This window comes from Phoenix dactylifera, unplaced genomic scaffold (assembly GCF_009389715.1).
Source record: "Phoenix dactylifera cultivar Barhee BC4 unplaced genomic scaffold, palm_55x_up_171113_PBpolish2nd_filt_p 000722F, whole genome shotgun sequence".
NCBI classification, from domain to species: domain Eukaryota; kingdom Viridiplantae; phylum Streptophyta; class Magnoliopsida; order Arecales; family Arecaceae; genus Phoenix; species Phoenix dactylifera.
The window spans coordinates 199,038-215,138 of record NW_024068100.1 but is presented as its reverse complement, the minus strand read 5'-3'; the positions used below and the strand labels follow the sequence as shown (position 1 = coordinate 215,138).

General features: G+C 40.0%; 1 protein-coding gene and 1 long non-coding RNA gene across 2 annotated transcripts; both read right to left on the bottom strand.

Annotated features, from left to right (window-relative positions):
* Positions 1-551: 551 nt before the first annotated feature.
* LOC120106996 lies at positions 552-8,617 on the bottom strand. Its single transcript, XR_005508992.1, has 2 exons — positions 8,444-8,617; positions 552-966 (listed from the first exon to the last, which is right to left on the bottom strand). It is a non-coding gene; the product is annotated as an uncharacterized LOC120106996 (long non-coding RNA).
* Positions 8,618-9,199: 582 nt separating this feature from the next.
* LOC103717650 lies at positions 9,200-11,055 on the bottom strand. Its single transcript, XM_008806115.4, has 2 exons — positions 10,763-11,055; positions 9,200-10,557 (listed from the first exon to the last, which is right to left on the bottom strand). The coding sequence occupies exon 2, from the start codon at positions 10,413-10,415 to the stop codon at positions 9,549-9,551; it is 867 nt and encodes a 288-aa protein (XP_008804337.1). The 5' UTR covers positions 10,416-10,557; positions 10,763-11,055; the 3' UTR covers positions 9,200-9,548.
* Positions 11,056-16,101: the final 5,046 nt, after the last annotated feature.

The following is a 16,101-nucleotide window of genomic DNA, read 5'->3' as shown; positions in this document are numbered from 1 at the left end:
ATGTGTTATTTACATGCCATTTGGCTAAATGCGGGATTCCGAAATAGCTAGAGCTGGACAGGAAAACATGCTTGAAATTTTGATTTGTTTTGGCTATCCCCACAAACTTTTACCTTGATAGAAATTTTGTATGGAAATGCCAGGAAAGCTAGTGGAAATTTGATTAATCACTCATAATCATTTAAAAAAGAACGCAGCTATAAGAAAAATGAGCACGGAAAGAAGAGGATGAGAGGGGCGGTCATCTTCAATGGATACTTCCCATCCATCGGTTACAAATTTCCAAAACCTAATGCTGCCAGAATATACATGTCCTCTCATCAATCCATGAATGCTCCCAGAGCAATGCCGATTGCCACAAAACCTTAATCTAAGAACATTTTATTCACAGAATGGCCTTAATTTATGCACGCGCATGCCGTCCGCTTTGTTTGTTGTTCCCCCTTACCTCGAGCAGCAACTGAAGCAAATGAAAACGAAATCCCCGCAACCCGCCAACCCAGAATAGACCAACCACCCCATGCATTGGAAAAAAAAGAGAGGAAGAAGCCTTTTACCGAATCCTATGACACATTTGTCCTTTTTTTTTCTTCCTTGCATGATGTGTATGTATGTACAAAAATATCACCCTCACTCATCCAACACATGAAGTCAAGCTTCTAATTTCTTTTGGAAAGCAGAAAGACTTAATGAGAAGAAATAGGGCCATAAGAGAAGCAGCTCGTAGCCCTCGCTCATCAAACATGTGAAGCTACATGACATGTAACTCAAAAGGAACCTATAGGCATGAGCGTATCCATATACATCAAACCTTGCTTATTCTCTTTCCTTTTCATGGGCACATGAATTCTCATTGCTTCAACCGCAATGGTGGAGGGTGTGACTCCACAAGTATCGACCAGAGGACATGAACATCCTCGTACGGGCATGACTTCACATCCTCATAGAGGATATATATTCCTCTATCTATCAAAACAACAAGAACAAGAACAATATTAGGAATTATTAGGCAATATAAATGCATTTAAAGTGGAAGAAACAATGATTTGAAGAAGAATTAACCATAGATTGCCTAAAAGAAAGAAGAAAAAAAAGAAATATCAGTAAGAAGAGCTGACTACAAAAGAATAAGAAAACAGCTCAACGCATATAGAGAATCTGAAAGAATGCAGTGATACCACAGAATGCTAGAAGAGGATTCACATGGTGCATTAAGAGCAAGAGCAAATACGGTTGAAAACAGAAGAATATGATGCTAGGAAGGCAAGACATTAATTATAGTTTACTCGGAGTGGAGTCGAGCATACTCTTCTTGTGGGCAGAATGCATGCGAAGCCACAGCTTCTTCAGTGGGGAGAGGAGGGACTGGAGCCACCCCATATGGAGGCGTGGCAGTGTTATTGTTTCATTGATAGGGTGAATGAAGAGTGAGGGTGGGGAAATAGGATGGTGGGGGTTGGAGAGCAAGCAGCTATCGGTTTGCTTTAGGAGGGGTGAAGTCTATTTCACTATTCCTCCTGCCCAATTCCATTCCTTTGCAGTCCAATCATGAAAAAAAAATTCATTTGGTACCATGTCACTGTCCACCTCTAACACTTCCCTCTCAAGCTCTCTCCCTAACACAGAAGAGACGTTTCTTGCCCTCTATACCATAAACAATAGAAATGCCTGTCCTAAATTTTCTTATAGTTGAAGACAAACAAAACTCCCTTTTCTTCCGACTTCCTGAATGATATCAGCTCAGACCATAAGACCCTTTTTTTCCTGTTCAATCTAACTTGTGCAGGTGGTCCACCATCTCACAATTTGTCAATAAAACAAAGCCAAGGGTCTCTTGCAAGGAGGCCCATTTAATTTCGAGACAATGATATCTCACAATGGCCAGGGCTATAGAGTTCACCATCGATGATGAACTCTGTGACACTAGTGAGATGTTGTGGCACTCGTAAGATGTAGTGGTGTGGTGGGAAAGGCTCCACTTCTCATGTGCAGAAGGCATGGCAATCAATGACATGCAAGCAGCTGCTACAACATTTATAATGGCTAAGAAACCATCAAATTAAGAATGAGGCAAAGAATTGTGGAACATATTAAAAGGAAACCTTGACAAGAGCATCTACTTTTAGTTGAATATCTCGATTGGCCACGCTAATCCTTATATATTATTGCTTGATTGGCTTTTCAATCCGCAAACTTGTCTCTGTCTCTGAGATCTCAGCTGGATCTTGGTGGGATAGGAGACTCAAATAATGATACAAATCTTGGCCCTCGTGAGATCAAATAATAATTATTCTAAACTTGTACAATATTGAAGCATGCAAGAAAGCTAGCACTGGAGTTTTCATAATCTCTAAGGGCCTGTTTGGATATTCTTGCAGGATGGTCTAAAAATTATAGGAATTGGCTCTGGCTCTTCCAGCACATATCTTCTAAACAATGTGCACCCTAGCTCATATCAACCCGACCTCTTCCAGTTCAATCCTGTAGGGTGGCAAAAAAAAGATCTGGTGAGGTCTTTTTTTTCTCCCTATAGGATTTGGGCCGGTCTACTCTGAAAAAAATTCTGCAAATATTGTGAAATGGATCTTGCCTAGCCTGTGTTCTTGTGAATCCCATTGAATTATCCAAGCAGGCCCTACGAAGGATCAGGACCATCTTTTGGTATTCAAGGCATGACTGGAGAAGACCGTAACCTGGCAAGCTACATAAGTTAAATGTGAAACTTTTCCACGATACGAGTCCTCTTCTTCTTAGAGTGGCTAACATTCCACAGGAGTTTCAGGACCTGAATGGACACCGGCAGCTGTCCAGGGCACAGGAAAGGCTACAAGAGGGAGAACAAATATTAGAAAAGATGGTTTACTAAAACTGGAGCTAACATCCCCAGTTCATGCCGCCGGTTAATTGTGGTGAGCATATAACTGGCTATATGGCTAATGAGAAGACTTAACCAAGGGGCTTAATCTAAGGGGGAAAAAAAAGCCTATGTAGATTAACATAACCAGCAACTCTTATAAGTCTTTAGAACAAAACAAACTACACCCGCATGTACACACTAAGCACGCCATGTTCCATCAAGACACAAACATGAACCAAGTGATAAAATGATGTAAGAAATAAAAGTCATCAGGACATAAACATGAACCAATTGCTAGAGGCAATGTAGGAAATCACTGCATATTAACTCGAAAGATTTTAAAACATCATGAAACTGTTAAAGGGAGACTCTGAGGTGGTGAATATATTATTTTAAAATGTTTATGACAACTCCAAGCCCATGGTCGTGGCCCTTCCTAGTTTACACTACCAAAATCAGAACTATCATCTAGCAGAAGGACCACTTACCACAAACCTAAAATATGGGTTGTTTTTTTTTCAAACAAGAAGAGAAAATCATGACAGAACTAATATCTGCTTTATCAATTTCAAAGTTCAGCATTGTTCCTATCATCAGTAGTGAAAACAAATGTCAGAGGAGATGAAAAAGGTCATCTCAGCCTAAGGGATTATGTGGCGATATTCTTGTTGAAAAGTGTCTTCTAAGGGAGACAACCAACAGTATTATAATGTACTAACAGGGACAAGAATACTACACAGCATGGATTAAAACTTGTGGTTTACATCAATGTTAATTGAAAGAATGATTTCTAGAGCTAGTGGTTAAATGTTACTTAACATAGGAGGCCGTAGTCCTCTTCTTTCCCTTTCCTTTTATTTTTTTGGACTAAAAAACCTTCAGGTGCCTCCTCCCACCCCCCACTGTAAGCACAAGTCCCATATAAGCATATGGGCCTACACCCTACCTGCATTAGCTTTGCATGCCTCCGCATTGCCATCAATACTGAAAACTATGTATCTTTATCCAATGATGGTGATCCCTAAGCTTGCATCCATTTAAATATCTGCACCACCCATTTCAGTAGCTATTTCCATCTTCAGAGCAAGAGTTCTTTTCAAGGATAATTGTTCTAGTGATTAATGCCTTCAATAACCGAAGGAAACGACTACACCTCATATGACCTTTATGTCAGATGTTAAAGTTCATCTCCATATACGTCTTTTAATTTTCTCCCACAACCAAGAGTATTTAATTCTCATTCTTCTTAAGGGCTTGTTTTGTTCTCAATTGAGTTTTACTAAAACAGATATCTATGAAGAGTGATTCTTTGTGAAACAGGTTTTGTGAAGTCTAAAGGAAGACCTTTTATTTTATAGAACTCATTTTTTAGGTTTCATGATGTCAATTTTGGCAAATTAGATTTATGGAAAGAAATCGAAAATTGTTGTTGTAAAACTCATTCATATTGAGTTTTTAATATACATGTTTTAATAGAAGTTGTTGACCAAACAGCTAAGGGAACAAATAAAGTGGCATTTGAATTTGAGATGATTCCAGGATCTGGAACCTTTTTGCCTTTCCCATTCACATTTTGTATAGTGTATGACTCTATGCAACCCCTACTTAAACCCAGAAGTCCTAATGCTATTATATGTATCATGGCACAAAAAACATATTATATATGAAAAAGAGCAGTCAAACAAAATTGAGTAAATGCTTGCAATCAAGCTTTTACAAACATGAAGCTCAAATTTCTCTCCTCAAGAAAATCATCACTTACTTACAGAAGCAACTATCCACATTGAAATCCTCATACGAGGCAATTCCTTGGCCAAGCATGTATACAGAACTTTCTGGAAGATTGTAGAACAACGTTGTACCTTGCATCAACTTATCTTCCGTGGGTAACCCATTTAATGCCAACCATGTGAAAAAGATCTTATTAATGAAATTATCTTTACCAATATATTCTCTTCATAACGTCTATTAGAACATGCAAATTTAAGATTAAATGCTTGTAATTGGTTGCCCACAGGAAGGAAATAGCACATGAGTATGAGACCATAGTTGCCACTGAATGGTTCAACAACCGACAAGCCTAGAAACAACCTTCCTAAACCAAAATCTCTACCATCAGTCACTTCAATCTGATTTGGTTTCAAACGTCACCAAATAAGATACTTTTCTAGAAAGCATATAAAAACATTACATGCTAAATATAACCAATATACTATCGCATTAGTCATTTTTGTAACACTTGCTGCTGCTTCTCTCAAAGGCTAAATCATCAAAATAAGAATTCCTAATCATTTTCAGAAGTAATTCATCAAGATATTCTTATGTCATTCCTACTTCCCAACCTTACACATTAGGTCAGCCTAAATGTTTCATCATGAATATCTAAGCATCTTTAACCAATTTTGCACCATTCCATAGCCATAATGGTGTGATTCTATGGCTTCTTGATGCCCAACCCTTTCTTGATGGGCAAATTCTGCTTTATGTGTTTAATCAGACAACTGTCAATATCCCTGTGTTTGTATACACTCATCTTGTGTACAGGAATCCCTTTTTGCTAACCTCAAACTATGTTCATAAAAAACATAATCATTATGAAATATTAGAAATGATGAGGAGCTTTGATCTTCAATTAAACCGTCAGACTCTGATCATATTTTAAGTTTTGCGACATTGTCCATTTTGTATCAAATAGGATACTTAGGTACATAATTTCATTGTATACCAATATGTAAATAATATAAAAAGAGTAAAATAAGGAAAACAAGTTTAATAAGAAACAAAAAAAGTGACAAGAGTATGAGTATGTTGAAGAGCATGAGATTAGTGACTCTACAATATACAATAAGTGACAAGAAGTTTAAATATGCAGGAAAAAAAGTCTATATATATGGGGAAACCTATATAAAATGAGAAGAAACAATTGAATTGGAGCCAAAAGTGGGAATATGCTAGGAAGCCATTGGACGAACATTTGCAATGGAAGTAATAAGGGTCATGGTGAAGGGACAGAAACAATCCTCAGTACTCATATTAATGTAAATCTCAGATCCTAAATGCTCAAAATCCATAACATTAAGGAAGGCAGGTTTACATAGAATTAGAAAACGAAAAGAAGAAATACAAGCAGGGCCAGTCTAATCCTAATCAGCAAATCTGAACAGGAATAAAAATAAGTGTCAAAGTGACAGATTACTCCAAAGGAAAATCTCATTGTAGGAAGCAAAATAGTCATAAGCACAAAACAAGCCATTTGGAAATGCTTGATCCAAGACATACTTTGGAGCTAAATTAAAAGGATATGTAAGGATAATGAAGGTTGGCAAACTAACAAACTAATTATAAGACTTGGTTAATCACTTTTTTTTTTGACATAAATCCAAATTAAGAGGTTCAATGGCTACATGATCAAGTTCAAGGAAGACGAAGCAAGAGAAGCAAGTACCTTGTTTGAAATCTTTAAGTAGCTTGACTGCGAGAGAGAAACTCTAGATTTTGCAAAGTATACATTTCAGATTTTTATGTATATTGTCCTCATATTAATTTTTAGGCCTATTACAGTGAGCTGATTAAGTTGAGATGTCATTTTATTAAAACACTTCTCTTAAGTTGTGACTTGCAGGAGTTCTATGTCAGTTCTCTTGTTAGTAGTGGATTAGATTTCCTTTTTCAAGAAGCCTTATTTGTGTATTGTATTAGGTTATGATTTCACAAGTTTATTTTCATGACAATAGAGTAAATAATTGATTTTGACTCTTTGAGATTATTCATATACATGTAATGTGAACAACAAATTGAAATGAATTGTGAAAATTCAATTTAAATTTTAAGAAATTTCTCAATACGCCTCCAGTGATCATTATCATCCATTCCCTAATCATCCTTGCACCAAGTAGTTGACCTTTATTTGTAGCCTTTGTTCCAATTCTTTGAGATTCTATTGACCTTGGAACCATCTAGCCACCTCCATGCACCTAACTCCTCAAATCTCCTCTTCCGTGCCCCCATTAGCATCTAAAGATTTCTTCTACAAGACTTCCTACCTTCCCTGCCTCATGTGGTTAATACTGGTGTTTTGTTTCTCATAGCTCTCAAGCCTGTAGATCCGGTGTCATATAGTTGCTTGTAATTTAATACTTCCGTATTAAAATGCAACCTGCCAAGCAAGTTTGTGTCAGTCAACATTACTAGTAGACCACTCCATTAACTCTTTGCTAGCCTATTCTCACCACCAACCTATAGGTTTAAATTATCAATGTCATCATTTCAAGGATGCTCGGACAGTTAACCATCAGCCTCAAAATTCATTGGCCTCCTTTGTGCATTTAAATGCTCCTAGCCGTCAGCAGGAATGCACTCTCATGGTTTGTACATATGTATCCTTAAACCTATCACCTTGGCCACAATCTACTGATGCACGTTAATACTTTTTATGTGCTTATTAATAACTTATGTTCCTGGATCTACAATATATCAAGTGACTAGTCCATCTTTCTTGCAGCATGCAATATCTACAGCCCATATGGTTAATACACTAAACACGCATGTTCCTGCAAGGCATACCAGGTTCCTTTACTCTTGCATTCCTTACTGCTGTGTCTCAAGTCCATGATGACCATATAGTTTTGACTATATTCATTAATAAGATTGTGCTTGCACTTAGGTGTATGCTCCTCAAGTTTTTCGAATAGTTATAGCACATAGTTGAAGCCAAAAAAACATTTCATTTCTTCGAGCGAGCAATAATTAAGCAAATCCTACTTCCACCATGCACTTCACTAAAATGATAATATGTCAATATATCACTGACAATTGTGGATTGAATTATACCATTTGTTTTTTAAAAAGATGACAAAGTCAAACACATTATCCAAATTCTGCTGTACCGACATCAGGCACTATACTGGGAGCTCAACGCTATGGCACAGGTCTGTACAGTGAGACGACAGCTGTAAAATAAGTTGGTACAGTGCCAAATCAAGCCCAGACACTGAACTAGTACTTTATCTTTATGGTAAGGTATGCTCAGGGTCGGGCAGTGTGGCTCGGTGTGGCAAACCTTCATCTTATTAGGCATTTAGTGCCTTTCACTTTGGTAGGTGAATGCTAGTGTGCCATGTAATAATTCACAAATCCTCAAGCTCCAAAAATGAAAGCAGCAGATGCCACAAAAATCCAGATTCACATTCATTAATCAAGATGTGAAGGGGGAAAAAATCACAAATCATCTTAAAAATTAGCATAAAATATTTGCCGAAGCAATAAGCAAGTTTTAGAACCAAATGTCATCTTGACAAGTAAAACTAGATGAAGCACAACTTCACAAAAAAAAAAGTGTTACAACAAATGTCTAAATTACAAGATGGAGTACCTTGGAGGCTGGGCTCATGATATGTATACCGGAAAAAAAGAACTATTGATCAACTGAACTTGTACATGCATAAGTTACCTCTTGGCAAGAAAATACATCATGGAACAATAACCTGAGAGAAGACCCTTAATGCCCACACATGGATTTCCAAAACATAATGGCAATACATATTTAAGAGTCTATTGAAGTTTTTAAACTATTGCATGAGGACTTACTGCAATATATTCGTCTTTCTTGCCCTCCTCAATGCTCCAGATATGTCATCTTGGACATACTTAATTGAACCCTATGAACAAGCAATAGAAATGGGGATAGAGGAGCAATGACAAGTCAGCTAGATAAATAGCAAATTCGGATAACTTATGAAATTGCTCTCCTAGCAGTAACATGACTTCATCTTAATCATTAAAATATCAACAATTTTGCTGATCAAAGGAAAAAATGTTAATTTCTCTAACCTGTGAAAAGTCTAATTGACCTCCCTTCAATTTAAGCAGAATAATTGCACCATTTAAAATATTCTTAAGGGATCTCATCGAAATAATTTAGGCTCCTGAAATGGAAAAGGTGTAGTCAATAGTGGCAAAAAAACCTAAACAAAAATATCTACAGTTCAATTCAAAAAATTAGCAATTTGCATGATCTTTCTTCATGCTTTTCTTCAGTACCTCCATTCTTAGCCACTATAGGAGGAACGTCGAAACAACCCAGTGCATGTATCCCAACCACAATCAAGATGCCGTAACAAATCTCTCTCTTCTTGATTGTCTATAAAATTGGGATGAATATTTGCCAATCATTCTTAAAAGAATGCAGGATAGTCCAATCACTCTGTAACATTTCATGAATCTAGATACTTCAACAACACAAAATACCAAGGAAAAACCAACCTTTAACATTAGATGACTATGTGACAATACAAGCACCATTGAAAGGAACCTTTAGGTCACTTTCAACATCATCTACTCAGCTTTATCATCAAAATATATTCTCTATTGCTTTCAGATTTTTGAGTAAATGTACATAACAATATTATTTTTTCCACAGATAAAGTACAGTGATTCAATAACTGCTCCAACATAAGATGCAAACTGAGGAACTGAGAAGAAACATTGAGAGTAACCAATAAGAAGTTTCAGATCGTTCCCAATATATTCAAACAGATCAAATTTATAAGAGGGATGGCAAAAGAGGGGCAGAAAGAAAACAAGAACAAATGGGAGCCTCACGCACATCGTTAAAAACAAATCACTCGCTAGAAGTGTTTCGTTAGCACTCAAAGGTGAAGATGAGGGAGCAAACATTTCCTCCTGCCTACACCTACTCATCCTTCCAAGCATACAATATCAAGGAGAAACCTAGCCCTTGCAACTGAGATTCCCTGAAAATCTGCGAGGAAGACCATGGCAGCAATTTCTCAGCTGAAATGCAAGTCTGAAACATGAAGACGGCATTTCCAGTTGTGGGCCCGAAGAGCCAGTTGTGGACATCCCAAAACACCTCCACAGGGAGCCCGTCGACCAGGATCGTCTGATTTCCCCGGAACTTCCATGCGAGTCGCTTCACCTGCATTACCCTCTTCTTGTCGATGCGAATCTCAAGGCTGGGATCTCTGAGCCCAACCGTCTCGCACTCGATTGCAATATCATGAACTTGCCCATTGTCGCAAAATTGAGCCTTTGTACAGTAGACGTTCTTGCCATATATGTGCTCCCTCCTGGCTATGAACAGTGCATTCGAAGGCGGCGGGGTCGCACTGGTCTTCCGGTAGGCTTCCTTGGTCAAATCTCCAAGCAGGAGCACCATCTCAAGATCAAAGACCACCGCAACATAGAAACCTTCCAACGGCTCGGGCCCGGATCCAAATCTGGCAGCAGAGAGGTCCCAGAAGACGTCGACCTTGCTATTCTCCGCCTCCAAGCTCTTCGAGCCTTTCCTCTTCGAGAACAACCATGGCTTTATATCCACCTTGCAGAGACTCCGGTTGGCAGAATCATCTATCCCGATGGTAAGCCCCTGGCTCATCAGGTTCTTGCTCCATGTCACCGTGATCACGCAAGACCGGCTGCAGAGCTGCGTCCGGTAGACGCAGCTCACCAGATTCTGCGCTGTCTTGCCGGCGCTCGACGACGAGGAATCAGCAACCTGAACTCCATTCTCCCCAAAGCAAGACGGGAAATCCCTCATTCCGGCGTCAAGAACTCAATCTCCCGGGCGGCGGCTTTTCGTTTTCAGAACAAAGAAACAGGGAGCCCCACTCGCCTCATTCCATCAAGAACTCAGGGAATTACCACAAACAGCAATCTTGCTCGTCCTCGTCGCACGAAAGCTATGCAACCGAAAAGATTCAGTCACCACATTCAATCAAGAACTCTTAAGCAGATCCCTTCCTACCACATAATCAAGAAGCAAAAGGGCACAAAAAAAAGGCCCCCAAATCGCCCCCTTCTTCCCACTTCCTCCCCAGATTTCAAGAAACCAAGAGTTTTTTTCTCAAAGCATCATACAAGAAGAAGAGATCGAGTTCCGCCTACCTCATTGCACCAAGGAACTCCAGCTCCTCCTGCAGGCAAGAGAGAAAGAACCCTTTTTTGCGTGTGTGTGTGTGTGTGTGTGGTTTTGGGGGATGGCTGGCAGGAAAGCACGAGGCGAGGGACAGGACGAGCGCAGCCCACGGGGCAAAGATTGGAGAACGCGGGCAGTAAAAAACACACAAGGAAAAGAAGAGCAGACAAACGCGGCGCTCTTTACACTGCCAGATGCCCCCCAGCCAACTCATCCACCGGTGGTCGTCAGACGACGGGAAGAAAGCTTTCTCTTTTTTTTTTCTATCTAAAAACGGCGTTTCATACCATTTAAGTAGGGATACATCCTACAAAACCAGAAAATAATAAATTTTAAAGTTCTCTAGGTAACTTTTTTTTTTTTCCTTTTTTTCTTTTTTTTGATAAAAATAGCTGCTCATGCCCTGTAATACATCCTGCCAAATTACGGAAAAGTAAAAAATACAAAGAAGAAGGAACATTTGATGCAAACGTCTAAAGAAAATCTCCAAAATGCCGGGCGACCCAGTCTGCTGCCCTATTTGCCTTCCTAAACACGTGTGCTGCCTGAAAGTCGCCCATCATCTGAGCCATCCTGCGAGTTAAGGGAGTGACCATCACTATACATATCCACCCTCCGGATTCAATCGATCACCATAGATGAGTCTCCCTCGAGGTACAACCGCTCGACACCAAGTACCAGCCTTGCATAGTATATACTCTCCCGACTGCCCACAGCTCTGCCCCGACTACTATAAGCCCTGACATGCGTCGTCCTCCTGCTGCTATCATTCTACCAAGGTGGTCTCTGATCGCAAAACCAACCCCTCCAGTCAGTCACACCATCTACTGACCTACTGTCGTTGAAGTTTACTTTGAGATAGCCAAGAGGTGGGGGTACCCAAGAAATAAGGGCAAACCGAGGTGCTGAAACAGCATGAAGAGTACCCCAGGTATCCCTAGCCATCCCAGAAGAAAACACAATGGCAGCCGCAATGACCTCCCTCGCATGTATCGCCGCTTTATCCACCACTATCCTCGAAGACATCCTTCTCCCCTCAAACAAGCCGGCGTTCCTGTTCAACCAAATATAGTAGGACAAGTATGCCATCAGAATCTCTGCCTCAGCAAACCAAAGGCTCCGCATGGAATCTCTCAGCATGCGAGTCAGGTCCTGCACTGAAACCTCCGAGTCGGGTAGTGGGACCGGCGACCTTCTCTATATCTCTCGGGCCCTAGGGCACTGCAGAAGAACATGCTCAGTGGTCTCTTCAACATCTGCACACGCCTCACAACACTGAGAGATTCGCATGCCACGCTAAACTAATAAGCTCCTGGTTGGAAGGCAGCCCCAAGCCACCTTCCAAATGAAAAGCGCCACATGGGGATGAATCCGCAGCCTCCATATCCAACCACCCTCAATCTGTCGAGCTGGCTCCATACTGAACAAGGCATGAAGATCTCTAGCTCGTACCTGCGACCGTCCTGTCGGCATCCATACTAGCCTGTCAGACTCCCCCCCGGTAGAGACCGGCAACATCAAAACCAACTTCGCCAACTGCTCCCCAAAAGCCTCCTGAATCAGCTCCTCCCTCCAGCCACCCCCTTGAGTCCAGTAAGTCGCTCACCCTGTAGCCTGCTAATCTCGCTGAGTCCACCATGGTCGGCATACGATATAACGGCTGCTCGGTCATCCAACTATCTTCCAGCACATCGATAGATCGGCTATCACCAATGGCCCATCTAATCTCCGATATAACTTCCCTTCTCTAACTTATAAAATGCCTCCAGAGTAACAGAGCACATAAAAGACCACCCAGTCTGCAGCTCCGTTAGCCTTCCTAAATATATGCCTAGCTTGAAATACTATTCTCTTGCTCACCATAGCCCAAACATTTCAAAGTAGGAAAAATGTTCCTCCACCATCGCTTGGGCCACTCTGGATCTACTTGATCATGGTAGCTGAGTCTCCTTCAAAATAACTGAGCTTACTTGTAAGAGGCATCAAGCATGGCTAAGGAGAAGAAGAAGAAGAAAAAAAAAAAAAGGCTTCAGGAACAATGGATGGATCTTCTCATCAAACCCTCAAAACATCAATAAAATATGGTCACAAAACAACCCTTTTCTCTCCCTAAATAACCAAACAAATATAATTACATCTACATATTTAATACATAAAGATAAGAGCTTTCTTTTTCCAGACGGAACCACGTGCACTACCGCAGAGATTTGGCCAATGCCAGTGTGCCAACTTCCACCCAAACAGCGACCAGGGAATGAGGACCGGAGAAGAGAAATGCTGCCTTTTTAAATAAGGGAGGGGAATTGAAATAAAGAAACGGCAACAGTAATAGCACCGGCTAATAGAATAAAAATGAGGCCATCATAGTATGGTAACTGCAATCAATGAGTAGAGGAGCGTTTTTAGTTGGATCTGGGCCCTGGTTAGCTGTACCCACGAGCTGTCATTACTTAGGAGAATAGATGAGTGAACTCCCCTCAGCACTCAACTGTCCTACCATGCTTTATTTTATACATGCATACATATATATATATATACACACACACACATATACACAAAGAAAGAGAGAGAGAGAGAGAGAGAGAGAGAGAGAGAGAGAGAGAGACAAGAGATGTGGTGGTTAAGTAATTGGATTGTATTCTAATTTATTTATGTAGGTTGAAATCGGATGAGCTGCCAATTGTATGCTATGCTTTGGTAAGCTACTTTCTTACTAACACTTTCCAAACTGTAATAGGACTGATATTTGAGTATCCAATGGATCCAACAAGGAAGGCAAGAGGAAAAGGAAGTGGTTTTGATCGTGATTGAACTTCGCAGAACTCCTTGAATCATGACCAATCTTGGAACTCTGGATAGCCAGCTAATCTTATCTCTGTCAAACTTCTGAGACATGTTTTAGACTTTGGAGACTGAGCATTCGTGGAGTTTGTGAATCTAGTGCATGATCTGCACAGAGCTAGAACTGCTTATGGGTCCCATATTAGCATAAAATTTTTGAAAGGGCTTGGTGTTTGTGATGGCTATTCCTGTGATTCTCTGAATAGTTTTCTTGTGATCAATTATCAAAAAATTCCGTTATGTAAACTATAGCATATACACTGTGAGATATCATGTCTGTCCATTAGTGGCGGACCAACATGGATACAAAGTGGGGGATTCCTCTCTCAATGGCCTATCTGTCGTTAATGGCCCATATCCTCTAAATACCTAAGAATCTCATTTTATACAAGAACAAAGAGATATTTAAGCTTTAATGATGATCCTAACATTTTCCTTTACCAAAGTTCTTAGTAGACAGATCAAGAATAAAGCCCACCACCATCTCGAAGACCCACCATCTTTAGACTCAAATGTCCCATTGCCACTGCCATTCGATCCAGTCATGATGATATGCCGACTCTGAGGGGAACATTTGCTTGTGCAAGACCAAAACACAAGATGCTTGCTCAAAAGTAAAAATATCTGGCTAACAATAGATCCAGAGTGTGTGCACAGAGAGAGACAGAGAGAAGCTATATTGAGGGAGTTCGGATTCTCTATGGTGTAGCTTTTACACCACAGAGTTTTGTGCTGTCGTGGATAGCTGCCACATCATCCATTTCATAGATGGATAGCACTCATTTATTTTTGAAATAGGATGGGGCACCATTAGTGCGATACATAATCTATCATAGTGCCCTTCGTCTCCAAGATAGATAACATGATGACCGTCCATGGTCATACAGGATTTTATGGTGCAAAAGTCACGTCCATGTTGAAGGGGGCATGCCAAGTGCTTTCAGGCTTCATGGAGCTTTTTATGCTTTAGCTTCACTGCTCTCCCTTCTGACAAACTTTAAACCCTTTTTTTTCATTCCCCTGACATGTAATGATAGATATCAAGGCAATCCCATCTAGATATTGCATCTTTTCATCAAGTGAAAAGATAAAAGGTTGTCTACATGGGCCAACCCAGATTTAACTTTCCATCCATGTCCATGTCCCGGATCCCATGGTTCAAGCAATTTCCAACAATTTCAGAAGCCCCAGAAGAAATGTGGGGTGCATTTGTTTTTCTGTCCAAATTGTGTCTTTTCCCTCCAGATTAATTCTGATTTCAATGGTTAGCAGGATTGCCGATAGCCTACGTCTTGATCTAAAATACAATTCGAGGTATGATTTGTTTGCGAGTATAGCTTTCCCTTTCACTAACATTTGTTATAGTACCACTTGCAAACATAAGTTGATCGGCCCTAATCTAAAAAATACATGCATGGATGTTGCCATCCTAACCCACCCTTTACCAGTGTTCTGTTGTCTCATCCATGGAAGTCTATTCTTCATCAAGCAGACATTAGTAAATGAATTGAGACGAGACTGATTTGGTGATTAGTTTTAATTAACCATCTTCTACAGCATATTTTCTCCTTATGTTCGAAGGAGTAAACTGGCCTTTTCTTAGTTACACTACTATAATTTGAACTAGGTCAAAACTTTTGCATGGTCAAGATGCTGGCCAATTCAGATGACATCAAATTCTACTGCTTTTGTACATAGTAATCTTTTGTCATTAATCTTGACCTTCAAGTTGTTAAATGCAACGATAAAACCCAAGAAAACAAGGATGGTGATCGATGTCCTTATCGATGTAGGTGGAAGGATTTGATCGAATTTCTTGTCCATTGTTTGTTAAACAAACATCGGTCAAGAAAGAAAATTGGGTCCAGGATTGACTAGGAGAAAGGGGACATGGCTGAATAGTCTTTCCAAATAGTTTAGATTTCGGCATTTTTTGTGCAACTGATGGAAGGAAACTTAACCATGCGGACATGGGATGACAAGGTGCAGGACTTGGACATGGCAAAAGTAGAGCATGAAGGAAGAGCCTTTAATAGCTGTGGAGCCAACCGCATGACAAACATCATTGTGTGTTCATATAAGAAGCTATTTCGGAGTAGGTGTCATTTTGGAAGTATTACTAGGTAAGGTGTGTTATATAGTCAACTGTTTTATTAGGAGTAGGTACAGCATTCCATGCACTTAAGGAGGATATTTCGATGTACTTGAGAGGGATGTCGAACGTATCTATACTGAAATATTGTCTTTAAGACGATGGAACAAAGCAGTCTTGGTTTGGTTTCAAGGTTGCGATGCGAACTTAATTTGGATGGCATTTTAGATTGTTGTTTGATCGAAAGGCCACTATTTTTTATAAATTTAATATTTCGATGATAAATTTTAGGAAATTATTCGCCTTGCGACCAATGATTCAAAGCTTAACATGAGAATTATGTGCTTCCGCAGCAAGTGCTTGATTTAACTTCAA